The sequence below is a fragment of the Tachypleus tridentatus genome, chromosome 8 (genome assembly GCF_004210375.1).
Source record: "Tachypleus tridentatus isolate NWPU-2018 chromosome 8, ASM421037v1, whole genome shotgun sequence".
NCBI lineage: Eukaryota > Metazoa > Arthropoda > Merostomata > Xiphosura > Limulidae > Tachypleus > Tachypleus tridentatus.
Window position 1 is genome coordinate 132,380,162 of NC_134832.1, and position 22,884 is coordinate 132,403,045.

The following is a 22,884-nucleotide window of genomic DNA, read 5'->3' on the forward strand; positions in this document are numbered from 1 at the left end:
ACTGGGACAATAACGCATTGCCTCGATATCACACAAAAGCTACTATGTATACTTTTATTGGTCTAAAGATATTTTTATTAACCATTGTAGCAGAGAGTCAAGATCTCTCTTTCTAAGATCAATCGAAGTAGCCTGGTGCAAGCGCCCGAAGCGCTCTCTGCCACGAAATAGGGAAAACGGGAAAGTGAGGACGGGAGGATAGACTTGTGTGAAAGGGAAATTGAAGAAAGGGGAAGGAAGGGGGTAAGAAGAAGGAGAGTAGGGTACGCTAGTGGGCGCGTGCTCCAAATCAAACTGAGTTCAGTTCGACATTAGCCCGGAGAGCAGAAGTTCGTCCCGGTTACTTCCTACGAGAGCAAAGGTCTCTTGTACTCAAGTTATTACCAAATCCAAAAAATTCGTTTCGTTGTGAGCTACAAACAGTCGCAAGATTCCGACGACTGAATTTTGTGTCTTATGCTTAAAATCCTATCGGATTATTGATACCGTGCGTCAAAATATCACCCTCCCCCCAGACGTTCTTTGAGGGTATTGATGACGTCATCAAGACGTTTATGACGTATTCCTTCAGGCCCCCAGGACAGTTAGTTCTTCAGTTTGAATCAAAGTGAGATGATCCACGCTCTTTTTGTAGTGGTTCTCTTTGGTGTCCAGTTGCTTAGGTGATGACAAAAAAAAGAAAAAAAAGAAATTATTTAATTATTAAATTTTGTTACCTTATTAATACGTAATTTTGAGAAGTAACGTGAATAGGAATTCTTTCCTAAGATCTTTTGAATATTTGTGAGAAAATTTCCCCGCGGAGCTTTAACTTTGACTGAAATAAAATAGTTATAGTTATATAATGATCATTACGGGCCATGGATGAGAGTGAGTCAGTTAATTCCGAAAAGTGTTTAAAGTTTCCTATTTATACCTTGTCTGCTCAGGACGAGACAGTCCAGCCCAGCGGTGACGGGGCTGTTCTCGACTCCTCCCCGCAAGGCCATCCGGTAAGTGAACCTGTAGGCCGGCGACGTACCAAATCTTTGCCGTCTCGACAGGTGAACTTCGCCGTTGATAGAATCGTGACGCCCTCGGTAACGTTGGACGCTCAACACAAATCTGTTTCTCAGTCGGCAACCAAATCAGCGACCCTACCGCAGAGAAAGTTTCGGAACACAAAAGTCAACGATGGTAGTGCGTACGAACACGGGAAACAAACTGACGACCCGAAAACATCAACTATTCGCCAGCACTATTACCCCGAAGGTGGGTGGGGGTGGGTGATTTGCACTTGTGCGTTCTTCGTACATCTGCTCTCCACGGGACTTCAGCTCTCTTACGGAATTCTTTACTTACAGATCATGAAAACGTTTGGTGAAGATAAATCACACGTCGCCGGTGAGTACGAAATACAAACACATAGTTTATAAAACAGTGTTATTACTTAAATGTTATTGCGTACTTTCAAATGTTAACTTCTATTACAGCCTGTTGGTGAAGCCCGAACCCGTGTGGAGGGGTTTCTTTTAATCCACACATAAAAATATATCTCAGAACAACTGGTATGGGTATTCAAGTGGGTTTGTCGTCATCAAGAACCCACATATAATATTAAAAAATTAGAACGTTCGTAACTCTATCTTTTAAGAGAAAACGAAGGTACTTTGTTGATCGAATTCTCTTTTCGTCAAGACCATATTATATTTTGATATCTTCCTGTAAAGAAATTCAGTTACGTTTGTTATACTGTTAAACATCAGTTGATCGCTGCCGATAAAGAGTGGTTGCCGATTATTATTTATAACTATTTTTATCCGTCCTTAACATGAAGAAAAATATCAGCTTATGACGCAAGACACTCAACTGTTATTTTCTTATAATTTTGCACGAGCCTCGTCCATTGCTTTTATATCGAGTACACTTTCTTTCAATTGCATTATTTGTATTTCTATCAGTACCTTACCATGTCTTCCTTTCACTAAAATGCTTCAACAGTCTGACCTTTGTTACCTAAGTCTGTACATTTTTGTATAATTCTTTGAACATAATTCATCTAATAATGATTTCCCGCAATTGTTATATTAGAACAGTGGCAACAGTTCTCGAACCGAGTTTATCAATATCGTTAGACTATGATTGTGATCTTTTAACCAAGGTTTTCCATGTTATTAAGAAAATCCACGATCCTTTTTTTAAAAGAAGAACAGTATTATGTATGTCAGTGTAATATCAATGATATTCTTGTAAAGTGTGTCCGTTATAACTCTTGTCAGTACAATATCAATGATATTCTTGTAAAGTGTGTCCGTTATAACTCTTGTCAGTATAATATCAATGATATTCTTGTAAAGTGTGTCCGTTATAACTCTTGTCAGAAGAATATCAATGATATTCTTATAACTTGTGCCCGTTCTAACTCTTGTCAGTATAATATCAATGATATTCTTATAAATTGTGCCCGTTCTAACTCTTGTCAGTATAATATCAATGATCTTCTAATAAAGTGTGTCCGTTATAACTCTTGTCAGTACAATATCAATGATATTCTTATAAATTGTGCCCGTTCTAACTCTTGTCAGTATAATATCAATGATCTTCTAATAAAGTGTGTCCGTTATAACTCTTGTCAGTATAATATCAATGATATTCTTATAAATTGTGCCCGTTCTAACTCTTGTCAGTATAATATCAATGATCTTCTAATAAAGTGTGTCCGTTATAACTCTTGTCAGTATAATATCAATGATATTCTTATAAATTGTGCCCGTTCTAACTCTTGTCAGTACAATATCAGTGATCTTCTAACAAAGTTTGTCCATTATAACTCTTGTCGGTGTAATATTGGTGATCTTCTAACAAAACGAAGTGTTGCTACCTACTAGAGAGGTGTCCATGATCTTTTAACAATGTTTGTCCATTACAATTCTTGTCGGTACAGTACCAATGATAGTATAATAAAGCAAAGAGTTTTCCTTACAATTCACATATTTTACAGTAAGTGAGGTTAGTTTTGGAACAGGTAGGACGTTTCGAAACTATTAAACAAAGCATTGTTGCCTGCTATCGATACAGTGTCAGTGATGCACTAACTAAATTTCAGTATCGTTGACTGTTAGCGTAACGCCCACGACTTTCCAATAAATTTTGTCCATTGTAACTCGTGTCCATACAAAACAGTGGCAGTGATCTTCTAACAAAACAAAGCACTGTTACCAATTAGCGCATTGCTCATAATCTTTGAATAAAGTTCAACCCATGTTTTCCATTTTAAAGAAATTTCCTTAAATAATTAACAGTATTTGCGCATTATTGTCCACGTAAGTAAATTATCCATCATCATCTAATAAAAACTATGTCATCATTTGCCATGTTATTGTAGTTGTATTTGATCCTTTAACTATCTTTATAGATCATTAGTTCATGAGAGTACAATGCCTATGATCCACTAGTAAGGTATTTCTATGTTTGCTCATGTTCATAATTTACCAATATAATTCTGCGTTTGTTTGTCTGAACTAAAGCACAGAGCTACACAATGGGCTATCTTTGCTCTACCTTCCACGAATATCGAAACTCGATTTTTAGCGTATTATGTTCGCAGCTATACCGTTGTTATACTGTGGGAGGGGTTTAGCAACCGTCACTCTCTATGTTCCTCTAATAATTCTTTCACTTCTATGAAGCCCTAGCAGTGTTTGTTCAGTATTTCTATTTTATTATAGCGACTGTCATGATTTGTTAATAAATACTGCTATTGTTGTGTATACTAATACAGTGTCCCTAGCCTCATAATTAATTTTATGTACTGTTGCTTAAGTTAATACAGTGTATGTAATAATCTATAAAGTTATTCGCGGGTCACGTAAACACAGTAAATATTCTTTAATAACAAAATTTGTCAGTTGTTTTCAATTTTAATAGAATACACTAGATTTTTAGCAGATTCTCTAATGTTGTCCACGTTAATACAATATCTCTCAACACCTAACAAAGTTTATCTTTTATTTCCGCATCAAAACGGCAGTTATGATTCTCTGGTAAGATCAGTAACTAAAAATTAACATCAGAGTTACAGGCTTCTTGTTCAGGATTATGACATTTATCTTTTCCCCAGTTCAATATGGGTATTTTTTTACATTTCAGAGTTCAAATTGTTACGTTCGTTTAAACACAAACCTACACAATGGGATACCTGTTCTCTACATACCGTCAGTTTCAAAGCCCGATTTTTAGCCTCAGAAGTTTTCACACTTACTGCTGAACCACCACGTGGTATTCAATTAGTATCGTATTGAAAAGTATAGAAAATGAACCAATTGTTTTGGCACAAATCTCAAATCAACGGATCCAACAGAAACAAATAGAAAATGGATATTAACATTTTGTTTGGAAAGAGTGTTGTTAAGAGAAAACAACATCATATATGGAAGTAAAAGATTATAAAATATTATTCTATAAGATTATCTCATATAGATGATAGTTCTATACGAATATTTTGGGATTTTATAGAATTAAATCTACAAAAAAAGAAATATTCCTGTGCAAATTAAAAAAAGACAACACAATAAAAACAAATAAAAAACAAACACTGAACTTCTTTTATCATATACCATAATGCCAAACTCACAGTTTTAATTATTTTAATCAAATACTTCATAAAATATCAAATTATCGATCGAGTATACAATTTGAGGAGGGATGAATAAACAAGGGTTAAAGGTCAAGAAACCGATGTTAGAATAATGAGGTAAAACTTTATATTACTGTGAATATACGTGAACCGAAGTTACATTAGTAAAGAATCGTTTTCATTATGTGTCGGTTTGCTTTATTATTTCTGCATATTTTATTCTGCAAGACGTGAATATAATTTCCAATGGAGAATACCTTTAAATTGAGAAATGTCACTTTGAATTAGCATTTTATAACTGTTTCTTTTGTCACTTTTGTTTGATTGCTATGTAATGTTACTGACGCGTTATGATAATAAATAATTTAAAGTTCATCTATGTATTGATCTCGTTTATACCAAAAATATACAAAGCAATATTAAATAAAATTATTACCCCTAAAAATTAAAAGTAATTAATTAGTTTACATCGAAAAATAAAGAATGAATTTGAATAGTTACCAAAAGCTACATGATTTTGAACTGGTAGATCAGAAGGAAGGCAACAAGTCAATAGCATCCACTGGCTAGCTTTAAGGATCTGACTGTCACTCTTATAATGCATTCACGGCAACAAAGAGCTGAACACGTTTTTTTTTTATTTTATTTTTTGTTGTAACAGAATGTGGACCACCGAACCACTAACCACAAGGCAATTTCTAGTATATCTTAAAATATCACTAAATAAATAAATAATGGATAAGGACAAACGCGATAGCCAAATGGTCGCTCAGAGTGACCTTTATGAACGCGAGGATATCCCCAAATGAAATGAAATTTACTCATTACAATAAGAAATATGCAAGAATAATAAAACAAACAAATAAACATAAAAATACTTCTCTCTCATTATGCTTACATATGTTTCTTGACCTTTCACTATCGTGTATCAAATCTTCCTCTCCATATATATTGCTTAGATGTTTTGATATATATTATACTCTAGCAAAGAGTATCATTTGTTATTCATGCAAGCGTATATTCCACACACTTTTGATTATGATTAGCATACGACCCCTAATTTGTTGTTCATTATTGCTGTTAAAACTATATGAATGTTAAAACTCGTATGAAATATATGTACATTGTCGTCACTATTAGTGCAGTTTGTTCATAATTCTTCAGGTTAGCACATTTTTTTTGTTCTTTATTACATTTCGTTTATTATTGCCCATATTATTGCATTCTCCACTAATAAAGTTTGTCTGTTATTAAGCACTCACGATATGGTTGTAGCAATCGGATATCAATCTTCTCATTGTTAATATCATACGCGATCACTTTAGTCCAATTATTAGTTAATTACGAATTAAACTTGGTTGTTCGGTTAGAGTACTAACAATGTCAACATTTGTTTTGTTACCCATCTTAGTAGATTGTTCTTGCTTCTCTAACAAACTTTTCACATTATGGTTTAAGAAGAACAATGAATAAATATTCTAACAAATTCGGCCCTTTTTGTTGTTAATACACTTCCTGTAATCTATTAACAAACTTTTCTATTGTTGGTCGTGCCCCTAGTTTTTGTGTTGTTACCTAAGTGTTGAGGGCCGCTAATAGATTCTCCATTGTTTCGATTTTATTGATTCATTAAAACAATCTATTCACGTCATTAACGTGATTTACAATCTTCAAACAATATCTTACTTTTTGTTTAATCACCGGAAGCTGACAAAGCATTAGAAACTAATAGGCCTACAATTTGTGGTAAAAATCACGTAAACTGCGGTTGTTGTTTTCTTTACACATTCGTTTTAACTTGTTTCGTATGCTGGTTAAATATTACAAACAACCAGGTCTAAAATTTGAGGCTTATAGTTTTTAATGCTTCACTAGTTTCCTGCGTTTAAATAGAAACTTTAAAACTATTCTATTGCACATTTCAGGACCTTCATTTGTCTCATCGACCAACTAAAGTGGCTAGTTTTGGTATTAACGAAAGGGCTCTTTGGCTGTCACTTGTGTAATACAAAAGATAGATTTGAAGTGCTATTTTACACTCTTCTGGTTTTGAATCTGAAATGGGCGAATTAAGAGAGATGTTGAAATAAAACGTTTGAGTTTACGTGATTTTTATTACACATTTGAGTTACGTGATTTTTATTATACATTTTATAAATATTTTACTTTGTTACCTTTATTCGTACATTTTTGTTTTCTTAAGCAAATTCGGACTTTTGTTTGAACTCCTTGTCTTCAGGTCCCGATGGGACAGCAGTAAGTTTGTGGACTTACAACACTAAAATCCGGAATTAGGCTCACCACAGTGGACACAGCAGATAGCTCAATGTGATTTCACTCGAAAACGTACGAAATCTCGTCTCTCGACGTTTTGTCTGTTTCTAGTTTGTTTTCTAACTATAAGTATTTTACAATTGTCAACTAGAGAGGCCACAATGTTTTGGTAACGTTTTTATTGTATTAGCTTATGCTAATATATTGACATGTCAATGAACATCTCGAAATTGTTGACACTCCCTATAGATCATCAAAGCATTAAGCTATTTTAATTAGATGTTTATACGTTGATTCTGTTGACTAATAATAAAATATTGGTTACTGTTTAATTGCCTTGAATAAGCCTTGTCTTTTTCAGATATTTGTATTGATGTTAGCTGTTGTTACTTTTAGATGATATCAATCTTCGTAGAATATGGTGGCCTCCCATATTGTTCTAGTGAGTTTAATAATTAAACTAGTTTTGATGTAGGGGTAAAAAAGCATAATAAATATATAAAGAGGAGTTAGTGGTATATATGAATCAATATGAAATAAATATTTTTACGAAACAATTAGATTGAAGAGGTACAAAGTACAAAGTATACCCACGTTTTAGCACATTACTTTAAAATATAATTATAGCACTTGATCACAAAATTTTTATAACAATGAAAAATAGTATTTTGTAACGATAACGTAGTTACAGAAAAGAGTACACAGTAACAATAACGTATCTATAGAAAGTAATATACTGTATAGTAAAGTTAAAATAGTGCACTGTACAGTTAACTTTGGTTTTATAAATTTAGGACGTTAACTTGGCATGTTTAAAAATCATATGGGTTTCAATAATTTAAAAAATACAAACTGTATTTTACGACTTCATCTGAAAAAATATTCAATTTCGTTTAGTTCTAGCAATTATCAACTCATATTTTTTGAGAACTGTTTTAATTTGCACAAAGAATATACGATTCAACGATCCAGTATTATGAAAGATTAAAAACAGTAACTATTTATTTTTAAATTAAATAACACGGTTCTATAATCAGAAAATTAATGTTTAAAATACATTTCTGGAAAAATGTATACCCTTTAAATAGTACAGGGGTCCTTTGAGGAACAATTGTATTTAAAAGACAAAAGCAATACAATTTAATAAATTTTGAAATAATTAATCGTCTTTGCTACAAAATACATTTAGAAGACAACAAAAAATGGGTAAAATCTCATAATGTTTGAAATAATTAATTATTTCTGTATGGTTGGCTGAGTTTCTATCTGTAGTTAAAGGCTGAAAGCGAGAGAAGAGAGGTAATATTGAACAGCGGAAAAACGAAAAACACATTTTTCTTTCCTTAGATCGAAATTTGCATCTTTGAGATTGCGCTGAAGTTTCACCCAATGTCTTGTAGTTAAACTCTCCTGTATTGGTATCTTCGGGAATACCAAAAATAAGACCTTCCACAAGTAATACATATTTTAATATGCCAGAGAACAGTATTGCGTATCTAAACGCCATAAGCAAATATAATAACAGTAATATTTGTATTTGTGACAAAGCTACTAAGGCCGTAATAATAATATTTGTAGTTACTGGAAAGCTATTAAGGCCGTATTAATAATATTTGTAGTTACTGGAAAGCTGTTAAGGCCATCGCTAGCTTGTGACAGTTATCACTAACTTAACATCCAATTTATGCAGAGAAACTAACTGTTAATCTTGTAACGCATATACAACAACGATTAGAACCCGGCTACAAAACTCAAAGCTCTAACACAGGGATAACCCTCTCCCGGACGCAAGGCCAGATTAAGGGCTTTATTGGCCCTAGGCTTTTCAACTTGTAGAGGCCGCTTCGAGACAGAACCTCTACATGCAATACATTTATAGTCATAGCTTGAGGTTTTTCTGATTCGTGTGAGGCCCTGGGCTTGAGCTCAGTAAGCCCATGCCTTAATCTGGGATTGCCCGGACGACAAAACTGAGAATAATTATAACAAAATATACCACTGCAGCGTTATATTACGCGGGTCTAAATGGGAACCAGATGGTAATTAACAAAACAATATTTAAGGGCAAAAAACTATTTGACTATTTCAACTTTTGTCATATTTCTATTTCACAAATGTTAGAAACATTCATATTAATGGCAGATGACAATGGCGTCTGAAAATTGCAATTTTCAGTTATCAATAAACTAATTCCCTGGATTTCTCTGACTGGGTCTGTTTTCTTTGTTTGCTTGTTTAATGAAAGAGTTAACTTGCTGAAATTCTGCCCTCTTTGCCGCTGTAATTGTCTGTGAAATGCTTTTTAACGTGTTACGTAAATTTAGAGCTGCATAAACGATAAACATAAACCAATTTTCAAAAAAGCAAACTAACTGTAATATAACAATTGCCATGCAACGTCTTCCAATTTCAAACTCAAACCGACTTTCTCTCGCATGCATGCGTTTGTTTTTGAGCTTCGCGCAAAGCTTCACGAGTGCCATCTGCGCTAACATCCATAATTTACCAGTGAAAGACTAGAGAGAAAGAAGGTAGCTATGCATCACCACTCACCGCCAACTTTTGGGATACTCTTTAACCTACAACTATTGAGGTTAACTGTGGTGTTATAACGCTCCAACGACTGAAAGAGAGAGAGTGTTCGGTAGGACGGGGATTCAAACTCGCGACTCTCGAATTGCAAGTCGAGCACTTTAACCACCAGGCCATGCCGTACTAACCCTTGCGAAAGGATTAAATTTAATCATTGAAGTACATGCACGTGCTAGGAATTAAAAGAAAATATTTTACAGTAGTTTTTTTTACGTAGCGTCTTCACAAGAATATAGAAATAATGTTTGGTTATTCTTCATAATAATAAAAACCTACATTGTTAATGAGTGGGTAAATAACTTTTCTTAATCAGATCTTTTAGATGGGGTTGAGAAAATGTTATCCAAGTTCCACAAGTCCAGTCTTTTAGCAGAGCTAAACACACCGCTAGATATATGATTTTCAACTAATTGTGAATCAAATGTGAAAAGGTGTCGCTCGTTCTGTGCACGCATTTAAAAAAAAAAAATTCAAATCTGCACGTGTATATTGCAGGCTACCTGAATTAGTTCAAATGTTTACACGTATTTCTAAATGAAACTATTTCATTATTAATATTAGATTATTAATCTTTCTTGGGCACTTTTAATCAGTGCAGATTAATCTTCGGAAATGGGGTGGAAACGGGAGCGATGTAACTTACACTCATGTAGCTGACAGTCCTGGAGTTAAGCTGTATATCTAGTTGGATGAAAAAAAGAAAAGTTAACTTTTGAACACGTTTCAAAAGTAGAAATATTTGTCAAATAAACGCATGAACTAACTACATGCGTTGTTTTTTGTTTTATTTTTATAATGATCTACTGGTAAATGTAGTTTTGTTAACCTCTTTTGGATTATGTCTTTAAATTTATGAGGATTTTGAAGTATTTGTATCTTACAAGACCAGTAGAAGGGTGTTTTTTAGTATATATATATATATATATATATTTATATACAGTTTAAACATCTTACTGAAGAGATATTAGAGTGTTTATTCCTAGAGAAACATTCAAATAACATACTTGTGTGAAATATAAACTAATTGACGAAGCACAGCATGTTAGAGAATGTAGCCATCAAGATGACTCGATAATTGTTTGTAAGATATTTCAATTGTTCTTGGTACAAATCTGTAGTGATAAAGATTCTTTTACTAAAATTTTGAATCATGATTACCATATGTTATTATTTTAATTATTATGTTTTATCGTAATATTAGGTGTGTTTAAATTAAAGAAATAAATCTTTAATCTAAAAAAACATGTCAAAGTTTGAACTAGAAGAACGGCTGCGAAGAAGAAAAAATTTACAAACTTATGAGAGTTTAGTTTGAATTTCGCGCAAAACTACACGAGCCTTATCTTCGCTAACTGTCCTTAATTTAGCAGTGTAAGACTAGAGGGAAGGCAGCTAGTCATCACCATCCACCGACAACTCGTGGGTTACTATTTTACGAGTGTATAGTGGGATTGACAATCATATTATAACGTCCCCACGGTTGAAATGGCGAGCGCATGTTTAGTGCGACGGGAATTCGAACCCACGACCATCGGATGATGAGTCGATTTATTTGTTTGTTTGTTTGTTTTGAATTTTGCACAAAGCTACTCGAGGGCTATCTGTGCTAGCCGTCCCTAATTTAACAGTGTAAGACTAGAGAGAAGGCAGCTAGTCATCACTACCCACCGCCAACTCTTGGCCTACTCTTTTACCAACGAATAGTGGGATTGACCGTGACATAGTAACGCTCCCACGGCTGAAAGGGCGAGCATGTTTGACGCGACAGGGATGCGAACCTGCGACCCTCAGATTACGAGTCGCACGCTTTAACACGCTTGGCCATGCCAGGCCTGATGAGTCAAGAGCCTTAACCACCTGGCCATGCCGGGCCGAATTTTAGTTTACACAAGGTAATATTTAACAAAAGAAGACTTGTGAGCCTACGTAATATCATTCTTTACCAGTTTGGAGCAATGAGAAATGTTCGGTAAATTACAGCGATACATTCACACTTAACCATATGCAACTAACATTGCAAAGACGCATAAGAAAGTAAATCAGAAAGTACATACTAAAAAAAATTGGCTCCTTTTTTTTATCTGATCTTGATTGTCAGCGTAATATTTCAAATCTTATATTCTGACTTATATACGGACATCACATAAAGGATACACAATGCTATTGTCATATTAGCAGAACAAGTTGTATCAATTTTACGCTTATTATTTGAGGATATAAGTGCGACATTTCCTTCGATGAAGTGAAATTTGTGGTAGACTACGATACCAGTTCTCATAAGAACCTTTTAGTTTATTCTACTCTCGTTTGTTTACATTTCAGTGTTCGGCCGTGAATGTGGGATATGGCAAGCCGGGTTTCAATCCGTGCCATGTCAGGAAATATTCCTCGCATTTTAGGCTATGGTTGTGTCATAAGCGTAACTGTCAATCACTTTATATGGTAGCGTGCTTCTGACTGGTTCACCTCCTTCTGATCAATAGGTCAAAGGTAGGTACAGCGGAAGGTAGTCTTAGTAACTTTGATATGAATACATAGTGCAAATTCGCATTTCATTGATTAAAATCTAAAACATTTTTAACTTTTTAGTCCAAGTTGTAAAAAGAACAGGGAAAACTTTGAAGATTTTCGAGAATCCGAAAGGGTTCTAGTAGCTAGCGTGCAGCACAATGAAGCTTAAGTCCGCTGGTTCCCGTTGGCCGCGAGTGGTAGTGACTTCCCTTTAGATTATCTCTTCAAAATTACAGATATCGTTTTAGAACAAATAGTCTTCATGTAGGTTTGCGCGAAATTCGACAGTGAAGCAAAATATTTACGCTTTAATGAAAAAAACATTAATTCCAAACTATGTGGCATGAATTATATTTTATCTTGTGAAGAGAGAGTTCACTTTTTGAATTATTTAATGTAACTATCTTGTGTTTCGGAACATAAATGTTAAACAGGTGAGTTGTTTAATCTCCATTATAAGTAGAACTTTCAAAATTACATGTGATAAATCAAATAGTACACTCTACTTTAATTCACTCAAATACAATGTATTTCTAGATATTTTAAGTGTTATTACAAGAATATTCACTTAAGCTTATGCTACTTAGTGAGAACTTGTCGACGGAGCGTGACCGAAAGACACGGAAGAGTTATCTCACATGGAGCAAACCTGAGTTTGTTTACAGATAATGTGTATTATAGATGAATCTTGAAACTGTTTGTTTACAGCGAGTGTGCATTAGGTTGAATCTTGAGCTTGTTTGTTTACAGAGAGTTTGTGTTACGGTTGAATCTTGAACCTGTTTGTTTACATAGAGCGAGTGTTACGGTTGAATCTTGAGTTTATTTACATAGAGTGTATATTACGGTTGATTACTGAGCTTGTTTGTTTACAGAGAGTGGGTATTACGATTGAATCTTGAGCTTGTTTGCTTACTGAGAGTGTGTGTTACGGTTGAGCCTTGAACCTGTTTGTTTACAGAGATTGTGTATTACGATTGAATCTTGAACTTGCTTGTTTATAGAAAATAAAGGATATGTTAAATCTCTTTAATGTGAGCATACAAGTCTATGAAGTATGTAATAATGGACTTCTATAATTGAAACCAAGAAACAAATACGATATCCTTGAAGTATATACTTGCTATTGGATGCTTTATGAGAAATTCGCAGATTTTCAGTTGAATTTTAAAAATCTACATCAAAATCATTCAGCTCACAGTTTACTAATTAATTAATTAGTGATAGATGGACTAATAACCAAAAGTCTGTATCCAAATATTTCAGATTTGCGCTTAAAGGTTTGTGATCATTGTGGTAGTTGAGTGAATTAATACTTTAAGTTGTCGGGTTACTTGTAATATCCAGAAAAATTATGGAACTGAGATTTTCATTTCAGTCAGTAGGGATAAAATCTATTAGTGTATTAAAAAGCTACTTTATGAAGGAACAATGTAATGAAGAAAGTTTCACTTTTGTTGTTATAAATATACATTTTTGTATGAATATAAATTATCTCTAGAGAAAGAGAAAAACAGTAATAAAACCATCAAATAAACCCATAATTAGTCTTAGCAGATATAATGAAGTAACTTACAACTTGATAGGCTGTATCAAAAAGTAATATAATAATTTTATTATACCATTTAATTTGTCACTTAGTCCTGTTCTATGGTACAAGCGTGTCAAATTTAGAACGTATTGTTTAATGTACAGATCTAGTAACAGGTACGAATAAAACTATTCGTTAGGTGTTGGCGGCCTCACAGTGTTCATTCTCTTGTAATAAGTGTTACGGTATAGCTCTGATAACTTTTGATAGAACTGTTTTTCTCTTGCTGTTTATGTGTAGGTGACAACTACTTGTGCAGCATTATACATGTTTTAAATACTGAATATCTAGGTAGGCAGAAAGGTAGATAAGGAATAAAAATAGGAACCTGAAGACGGTTGGAAAACACATAATTCAATATCTTCATTGCAGAATTGGTGTTCGCAACTTCAATAAATTCCCAAGTTTATGGGCTTCTCCATACATTAAAATGTGCACGTCATGCAAATACCCAAAGGGAGAGATCTTATGCAACTTCATTTAAATTTCTAATTAGAACATTCAGTGAAAATAAAAATATTCAACGCCCAAAATCTGCTGGTAAAACTTTTATCACAAAGTCATCTACCTATCTATCATTATCGCCAAAAGCAATTTCTCCCTCCGACTAATGACCTTAATGTTTATGGACGTTGCCAAGCAAGAACTCCGAACTTGGACACTAAAATCAAACCCAAGTTTAATTGAATACTCAGTGTCTAAAAAGTTGGTGTTCTACTTCGGTTTTATTACCCGTGGATGGCTCTCTTTAATATTTTTTTCTGTACTTCACAGATGGTTAATTTAGGATTTACTATGATAATTTATGGTTCAGTAAATCGGACCTTACTCCCTTCCTATACATATCTCATTTTTATTATTATTTCTCATATATATATGTAATAGTGTCCAGTGTTACTTAAACAAAAGTAAATTTGTGCCCTAGACACATTGTGGTACACTATACAATATATGTACTTTGTTAAATGTTTATTCCTACAGTATGAGCAACATTTTAGCCTCTTTTTTTTTCTCTTCTCTTGACAAATATTTTGTAATTACACTGTGCTAAATAAATATGCCATAATGATTTAAAAATTGAAAATTCCAAATGTATGGAGCACATTCAAGTGTAAACTAATTGTTGCCAGTTGTATATCCATAAATGAACCTTGAACCATCGAACAGAATTTGATCATTTGCTTTAGGTCAGGATAAATTGTTTATGTTTCTTGTATCTCCTTAACCATAATGAACTTACCACTAAGAAAATATAAATTAGAAAGACAAATATTATTTAAGGTAGCCACTAGATGGAGTTAAAAAGTGAAAATTCGCTGGGCTGTTAATATTTTTTTAAACTTCATTCTTATATACGATGTCTTCGGCAAATCACTCTTTGGGAGGTTTGCAATCAGCAAAGGTTTTAAAGTACTACTTACGTGAGAAAGAATTCTCCCAGAACGGTGAATTATTTGTAGCTTAATAGCATAATTTAGAAGGATTGTTTCCTTTAGAACTAAGCCACATTTGGCTGTTTGCTATGTTCACCGCGAGGAATCGAATACCAAATTTCAGCGTTGTAAGTCCAAAAACTTATCATTGTTCCACTGGGAAATTTGGAAAATAGAAATGAAGAAAAAAGCTCTCTACCCCTCCCACCCACCTCAAAAAATTGAAAAAACGTGAACTATTGATTCATATAGATAAGTTCGTGAGTTCATAGGCATGGGCTGCGTAAATGAGTTAGAATATAGCTGTTCGCTTTGTCAACTCATCCAAAGTTTTGTTATTACTTTGGAAGTAATAATAAACAGCTGTCGTATTAAACAATAATGCTGTAAAACTAGGAGATTACATGAGATTGCATGTTTCCTTATTAGTTTGATAAAAGTACTATATGCACAACATTGTAAGGGTGTGGAGACAAACATTAATCAAACTCTTAACCAGAAGACTGTGTTTCTGCAGTGACGAAAATCTCACGCTCAACTTCAGTATTATGTTAGATTCTAAACTAGATGGGTGGACCCTTAGGGAATTACACTCATTAATAGCAAGACAGATTAACTAATCCAAAGTGAACCCTGGCGGGGAAAATTTTAGCTAAACGTATATTGATACATCAGCGAACGCTGCCTCTTAGTTTAGTTCAGTTGGAAATCTGAAGGCACCTAACACTACAAATCAGGTTTCGATACTAATGGTGGACACGGCACAGATAGCTCGTTACGTCGTTTTTCGTAATAATAAACAAACAAGCGAATAGTGAATGCTGATGTTTTTAAAACTTCCCTGGTGTGTTTAGTAAAGATCATGCCAAGAATTAAACACATTCCAAAACTGAAGATAAATACATAAACAGTTTAATATTTAGAAGAAATATATATAAAGTATAAAGGGCATAGCCGTTCATTGATAGCATGTTATAAGCAATACCTTTACCAAGAATTTAATTATTTTTTTATTTGTTTTGTTTTTTAAGCGCAAAGCTGCACCATAGTCTATCCATGTTTTGCCCACCAAGACTATCGAAACCTGATTTTTGGCGTTGTATGTCTTAGGATTTAGAGCTGAGCCGACAAGAAGGGGCTTTATTTCATCACAACAGTCTATTACATTTCCTCATTGCCGTTGTTTTCCAGAGCAATTCTGTACTTCGATATTTCTAACAAAAAATAATAAGTACATTCATTTTTACAATAGTTAAAAGGTCCAAAGTTTGTCTGTTTGTTTTTGAATTTCGCATAAAGCTACTCGAGGGCTATCTGTGCTAGCCGTCCCTAATTTAGCAGTGTAAGACTAGAGGAAAGGCAGCTAGTCACCACCACCCACCGCCAACTCTTGAGTTACTCTTTTACCAACGAATAGTGGGATTGACCGTCACATTATAACGCCCCCACGGCTGAAAGGGCAAGCATGTTTGGTGTGACGGCGATTCGAACTCTCGACCTTCAGATTACTAGTCGTACGCCTTAACACGCTTGGCCATACCGGGCCAGGTCCAAGGTCATTTATTTGGAATCACGTTAAGAGATTTATTCGTATCTTGTCGCCTGATTATTGTTTTCGATTTAAAGTGCCTGGCTTAATTTTGTATGAACTGGTTCAAAACGTTCCACGTTACATTTCTTTGTAATAGGTATGGAAAAACGTGACATATGCCTATATTTTAAAATTGTATGTGGATGAGAACACCGATGCCGCTCGGTATTGAAAGGTACAGAAGCTTGGACTTAATATTTTTATGCTGAGTGAACATCCTGTGCTCTAGCATGTTACCCAACTATCTGAATATAGTTACAGTTTCTGTTTAGGAGTAAAACGTAATAACATTCTTGTTAGGTCAAGCAAACCATACAAAAAGAAAAAAATGTCGTTATAATATTACTTGTATCATAACAAAGTATAATTCAATAAAAAGATAATAATACCTTTTGAAATAAAAATGGGTTTGTTGTGGTTTGAAACTTTATTGTTTGACGTATCATTTATTATAACAATACTCAGTTTTTGTTCGTCCTGGGGCTCGACACGGCCAAGCGTGTTAAGGCGTTCAACTCGTAATCCGAGGGTCGCGGGTTCGAATCCCGGTCGCACCAAATATGCTCGCCCTCCCAGACGTGGGGGCGTTATAATGTGACGATCAATCCCACTGTTTGTTGGTAAAGGAGTAGCCCAAGAGTTGGCGGTGGGTGGTGATGACTAGCTGCCTTCCCTCTAGTCTTACACTGCTAAATTAGGGACGGCTAGCGCAGATAGCCCTCGAGTAGCTTTGCACGAAATTCAAAAAGCAAACAAACAATGTTCGTCTTGTAAATGCGTACGCACCTCACTATATAAATGCGCATGCTTGTTCATTTTGTTTCTGTGGATGTTATAGTAGATGTTTTGTACAACAACATGTTAAAAATTTTCCCAAAGTTCTTTGTAAAGGTCTAACGTTACATCATAAAATAAAAATATAAGTTTATTTATTGATAGTGTTAAATACGGTAAAGTTTAGCTTCACTTTTAACTAAATCGTACAAAAGTAACAATGTGAATTTCTTTCTTTATCGGTCCCCTTCCTTGGACAGAGATAAGTCTTCAAATTTACAACGCTAAAATCAGGGATTCGTTTCCCCTCGGTGAGCACATCAGATAGCCCAATGTGGTTTTGCTACAAGAAAGAAAATACACTTTCTTTATCGAATATAGCCCGTACTTAATAAAGACTTAATTGATGTTAAGCCTAAGACAAGCGGGCATGTGGATTTCGGTATCGGCGATGAAAATTATTTTGTATTGTTCTAGAGATCCTGTATTTAAAGAAGTATTATTGCAATAAAGTACCAATTTGGCCGCAGATGTTTTGTGAATATCTGTTAGTCTGAGATATTACTTGTTGTAGAACTGTTTTCGTTGATTTATCCATACTACAAACTTATTCAAAAAAGTACTAATATTACAGTACATTCAACTGTTGCTCATGATATCCATTAATTATGTGCTCGCTTTGAAAGAGCACAGTTGTGAAGTTGGGTTTCACTCGTTTCTGTAAAATGTGTAGCTCTTAGGTTTCTTCCCTAATAAACATATTATTTTGGAAGTCCTGGTAAAATCGATGACCCAATAGAAAACTTAGGGTTTGACACCTGGAATTCAACAGCTCGTCCAGAGCATGCATCGGGTCCTCGACATCACTGATTATTATTTCAAATTACTCCTTTGTAGCTCGTGGAGATGTATCCATTTAAAGACTGTGTTAAGAACTTAGTTTTATGTTTAAATATAGTCTTGTTTTAACAGGTCTGTGCGTTACAAATTCATTTATAAGCCATACTGTTAAAGTCAGTTAAATAACGCTTTCAGCTCTTATTGGTTTAATATTTGTAAACAGTGAATATTTCATTTTTTATTCGGAAAAAAATAGTTTTATTTATAGTTGTGTTGAGAAAATAATTTCTATTATTTTAAAAAACGGAGAGCATCTGAAACCCGTGTAGAGTAAGTTTCCATTATTTTCACAAAAAAATATATCTTTTATATTATAAAATAGGGCATGAAAACAAACAACATTTTTTTCTAATATGAAATTAAAAAAAAACACGATATTTAGTTTGAAGACAAAAATCAATTAGCTTGTTATGAAAAGAGTTATGAGGAAAATGAGTTATGACCAAATATCACGTAAATGCTAAAACGAAACGTACGGTTAAGATAAAAATGGATCAGGTGTTGCGTTTGTGATGTTTCTGTCACAGGATATTTAAAACACTACAGTAAGTTATAAACCATCTTTCATTGCTTCTGAAAAAATAAGAACATGACATAAACGTAACAATTTATGTTTTTTTTAAAGCCACAACGTTAATAATTTTATTAATTATAGTTTTATTAATTATAATCCATATTTATTTGATCGCATTAATAACTAATCAAAATGTGGTATTTCACGAATTCAAACACAAAAAATACAAAGTGTATGCATTTCTTCAAGTCATGGATCTCCGAATTTTAGGAAACCTTACTTAGGCTTAGCATCTACTATTACGATGTTTGAATACTTAATACTTCTCACAAACGCAGCTGTTTCAGTAAAGTTAGTTAAAATACCTGCAAAACTCTTTAAGGCTTAAATTTTAATATGAAATTAAAACAGTTATAAAAATACAGTTTTAGTTTTAGTCCTAGTTGCCCAACTTATAATGATGAGCTTGCTAATAATACTTAAGTTTAAAACGTGGCTCTAGTTTAAATAAACTTCATACAATTTTTAAGTATAACACATTTGTGAAATTTCGCACAAAACAACTAAAAGGGTATCTGAGATAGCCGTCCCTAATTTTGAAATGATAGACTAAAGAAACGACAGCTAGTCATCACCACTCAAGCCACGTTTTAGGCTTCTCTTCAACAATAACTAGTGGAATTGACCATCATATTGGAATGTCTCCACGGCTAAAAGGGCGAACATGTACGGTGGTGGGATATAAGACCGCGATCCACAGATTGGAAGTTGAGTGCCCTAACAACCAAGTCATGCAACATGTTAAGAATAACATCTCTTCAACTGTTTGAAATCTGTCCACAATAAGTAAATTTACCACTACTGTTTAATTAGCTCTTTAACAAGTCTTGTTTCTTAACATTTTACAGTACCGGCCCCATTAATAATGTAGTTACACTGTACACTGCCTGGCAAATCAACAACACACGTTATTACAAAACACTGCACACTACCTGACACCTCAACAAAAATAGTTACAAAACACTGATTTATATAGCTTTATTATTACAAATTTTGGCAGCGAATTTACTCACCTAGTGCACACGGAACTCAGGTCACGTGTAATGTGTAATCTGTTAATAAAACTTATTGTGTCAGTGTTTACCCCTCACTCATTATATACTACAAACATTCTTATCGTTTTCCCAAGAAATATTTAATAATAAAACTACAACCTTGTTTTGAAGAACCTGTAAGAATTACCAGCTGCTGATATATAATGCCAAAACAGAAAAGTGGGTTTGTTTGTTTTGGAATTTCGCACAAAGCTACTCGAGGGCTACCTGTGCTAGCCGTCCCTAATTTAGCAGTGTAAGACTAGAGGGAAGGCAGCTAGTCATCATCACCCACCGCCAACGCTTGGGCTACTCTTTTACCAACGAATAGTGGAATTGACCGTAACATCATAACGCCCCCACGGCTGAAAGGGCGAGCATGTTTGGCGCAATGGGGATACGAACCCGAGACCCTCAGATTACGAGTCGCACGCCTTAACACGCTTGGCCATGCCGGGCCCAGAAAAGTGAGAGAGGAATAGTGTTAAAAGATGGCTGTTCGAAACCGGAACTATAACTAAGCCAAACAAAACATCTAGAGTATCACCTGCGAAGAGAAACGTAGCAAAAATTATGGTGAAAACAACTGATACATTTTTTTTTATATTTCATTTTTCTTCAGAGAATGCTAACCAACAAAAAATGATTCTGCTGAAAATCATGTTTCCAAAATGATAAAACAACCATATATGAAACACTGAAACATTTAAAATACAAAATAAGATTTTAGTCTAATTTAAATACAGACAGTGTAATATTTGGCACAAAGATAAAAATATTAAATAACATGTCGTTAAAGCAAATTCTTAAAGATTTAGTGAAATTCCTATAGGCCCATGGGTGAAAGCAAAAAAAAAAAAAAAAAAAAGTAAACCATCCTACATCTGCTATATCCAGCATGAACGATGTCTTTCGCTCAGTACTAGAGCTTATGAAACTCTGGCTGATATACGACATACATAGTAATGGTTTAGACGCTATTTATATACACATGTATTATATATCATCAACCTAAATGGTGTGAATAATATCTTGCAGAGTGAATTGTAATTATTATTAGTTTTATATAAGTGATTTACAAGTTAAACTTTTAGGTAAGAGGTAAGAGCTATAATACATTATATATTCTATTTTAACACTGTTTATTTATTATTTTATTTGAATTAACTTTCTTATCCTTCAAGTACTAGAGAACCAGCAACATAGTTTTTTTTTTTTTTTTCCGGAGCGGGATAACCAACCATAGCGTCAACTGATAAAAAAAAAAACCAAATAAAACTACTAATTCTTAGAACCCGTGAATAAGGGACGGAAATACATCACTTGGATATGTGCAAATAACCCATAGGTACTTTTTATTTCCATTTTATAATTGATAATTTAGTTCCTTCGTGTATGATATGTATGAAAAACACGCCAATCTTATTAAATGTGATACAATTGGCATAATGTAATAACAATGGTGATAAAGGTATTGTATATACTGATATTTGTATTTGTACCTCCATAAAAATATGTTTACAAAAGGCCCGGCATGGCCAAGCGCGTTAAGGCGTGCGACTCGTAATCTGCGGGTCGCGGGTTCGCATCCCCGTCGCGCCAAACATGCTCGCCCTTTCAGCAGTGGGAGCGTTATAATGTGACGGTCAATCCCACTATTCGTTGGTAAAAGAGTAGCCCAAAAGTTCTCGGTGGGTGGTGATGACTAGCTGCCTTCCCTCTGGTCTTACACTGCTAAATTAGGGACGGCTAGCACAGATAGCCCTCGAGTAACTTTGTGCGAAATTCAAAAACAAAAAAAAACAATGTTTACAAAAACAACAAAATAAACAGTTTCTGGGAAACAGAATGAATATTATAAATAACTCAGTTATTATGGAGGCTATGGAGGAATGTACAGGATATCCGAGAAATCCGGATCCCTAAGGAAAAATACACAATGTATTCTTTATTTGTTTATTAATCAAATTACGTATCGTTAATAGCGATACATATATATATATTCTTACTATACTGTGTCATAAGGAATCTTCCTTCCTGAAATATGTACAACTGACACTAAACTTTGTTTGTTTAACCTATGGGTCCAAATTTCGGGGACACTGAATATTATGTTGATTACTGCTTGAATCTAATTCTGTTAAAGTAATTATCTATGAATATTTTTTCAAAATATTTAATTAGCATAAAGAACAGATAGATGTAACCTCATAAGTTTTTCAGTTCACATGTACAAATTTATAAATTTATTATTATGTTTCGTGTTTTCCGGGAAAATAAGCTACTGACGAAACCTTTAACAAATAAGGTCGCTGTTTTTCTCGTGAGTCATTAATGTTTAATTCATAGTAAGTTTTTCAACTGAAAATGATGTCAGAGCTAATTCCTTCATTAGTATACGTTCCTTCGTTATAATACAACTTAAATAATGCATACGTAGCGCTATGAAATTATTTAAATGTTCATGAGTTCCTAGACCTTATGAATATCTTTTTTGTAATTCAAGCTATAATCCTGTTAAATTAACAGTGTCGCATTTTTCTTCAAAATAGGTTATTGTAAATGTTGCAATATCTCGTTTTTGTTTTATTTAATCACCCGAGTTACACCTGCTTTTAAAATAACAGAATTATGATAGGATTTATTATGGTATTTGTTTTCCAGTTATTCATTTGAAAATAAATTTTACAGTTTTTTTTTTCTTTAGTTGATAGCTTAAGAAGTAATAATAGTTTGTTTGTACTCTCAGAGCAAAGCTACATTAGGAGGTCTGATGAGTTCGTCGTGATAAATCGAACCCCAAATTGTGGCGTTCCATGTTATATTGGGTATAATGTCCTTGGTTTAAAATAATATAACCATAAAGTTGGGGGTAGTTTTAAATTTCTTGTTTGCAATCTTGTTTGGTTTTAGTTTCGCTCAAAGCTACACGAGAGCAGTGAAAGACAAGAGGGTGTGTTTTTCTTATAGCAAAGCCACATTGGGCTACCTGCTG

General features: G+C 34.0%; 1 protein-coding gene across 1 annotated transcript in view; it reads left to right on the forward strand.

Annotated features, from left to right (window-relative positions):
- The first annotated feature begins 316 nt into the window (after positions 1 to 316).
- Positions 317 to 22,884, forward strand: part of LOC143223515 (monocarboxylate transporter 10-like) — a 143,558-nt gene continuing 120,990 nt past the window's right edge. The window contains exon 1 of the mRNA XM_076451593.1: positions 317 to 1,383. Coding sequence (XP_076307708.1) covers positions 861 to 1,383 — 523 coding nt within the window. The 5' untranslated portion in view covers positions 317 to 860. The remainder of the gene's footprint in view (positions 1,384 to 22,884) is intronic.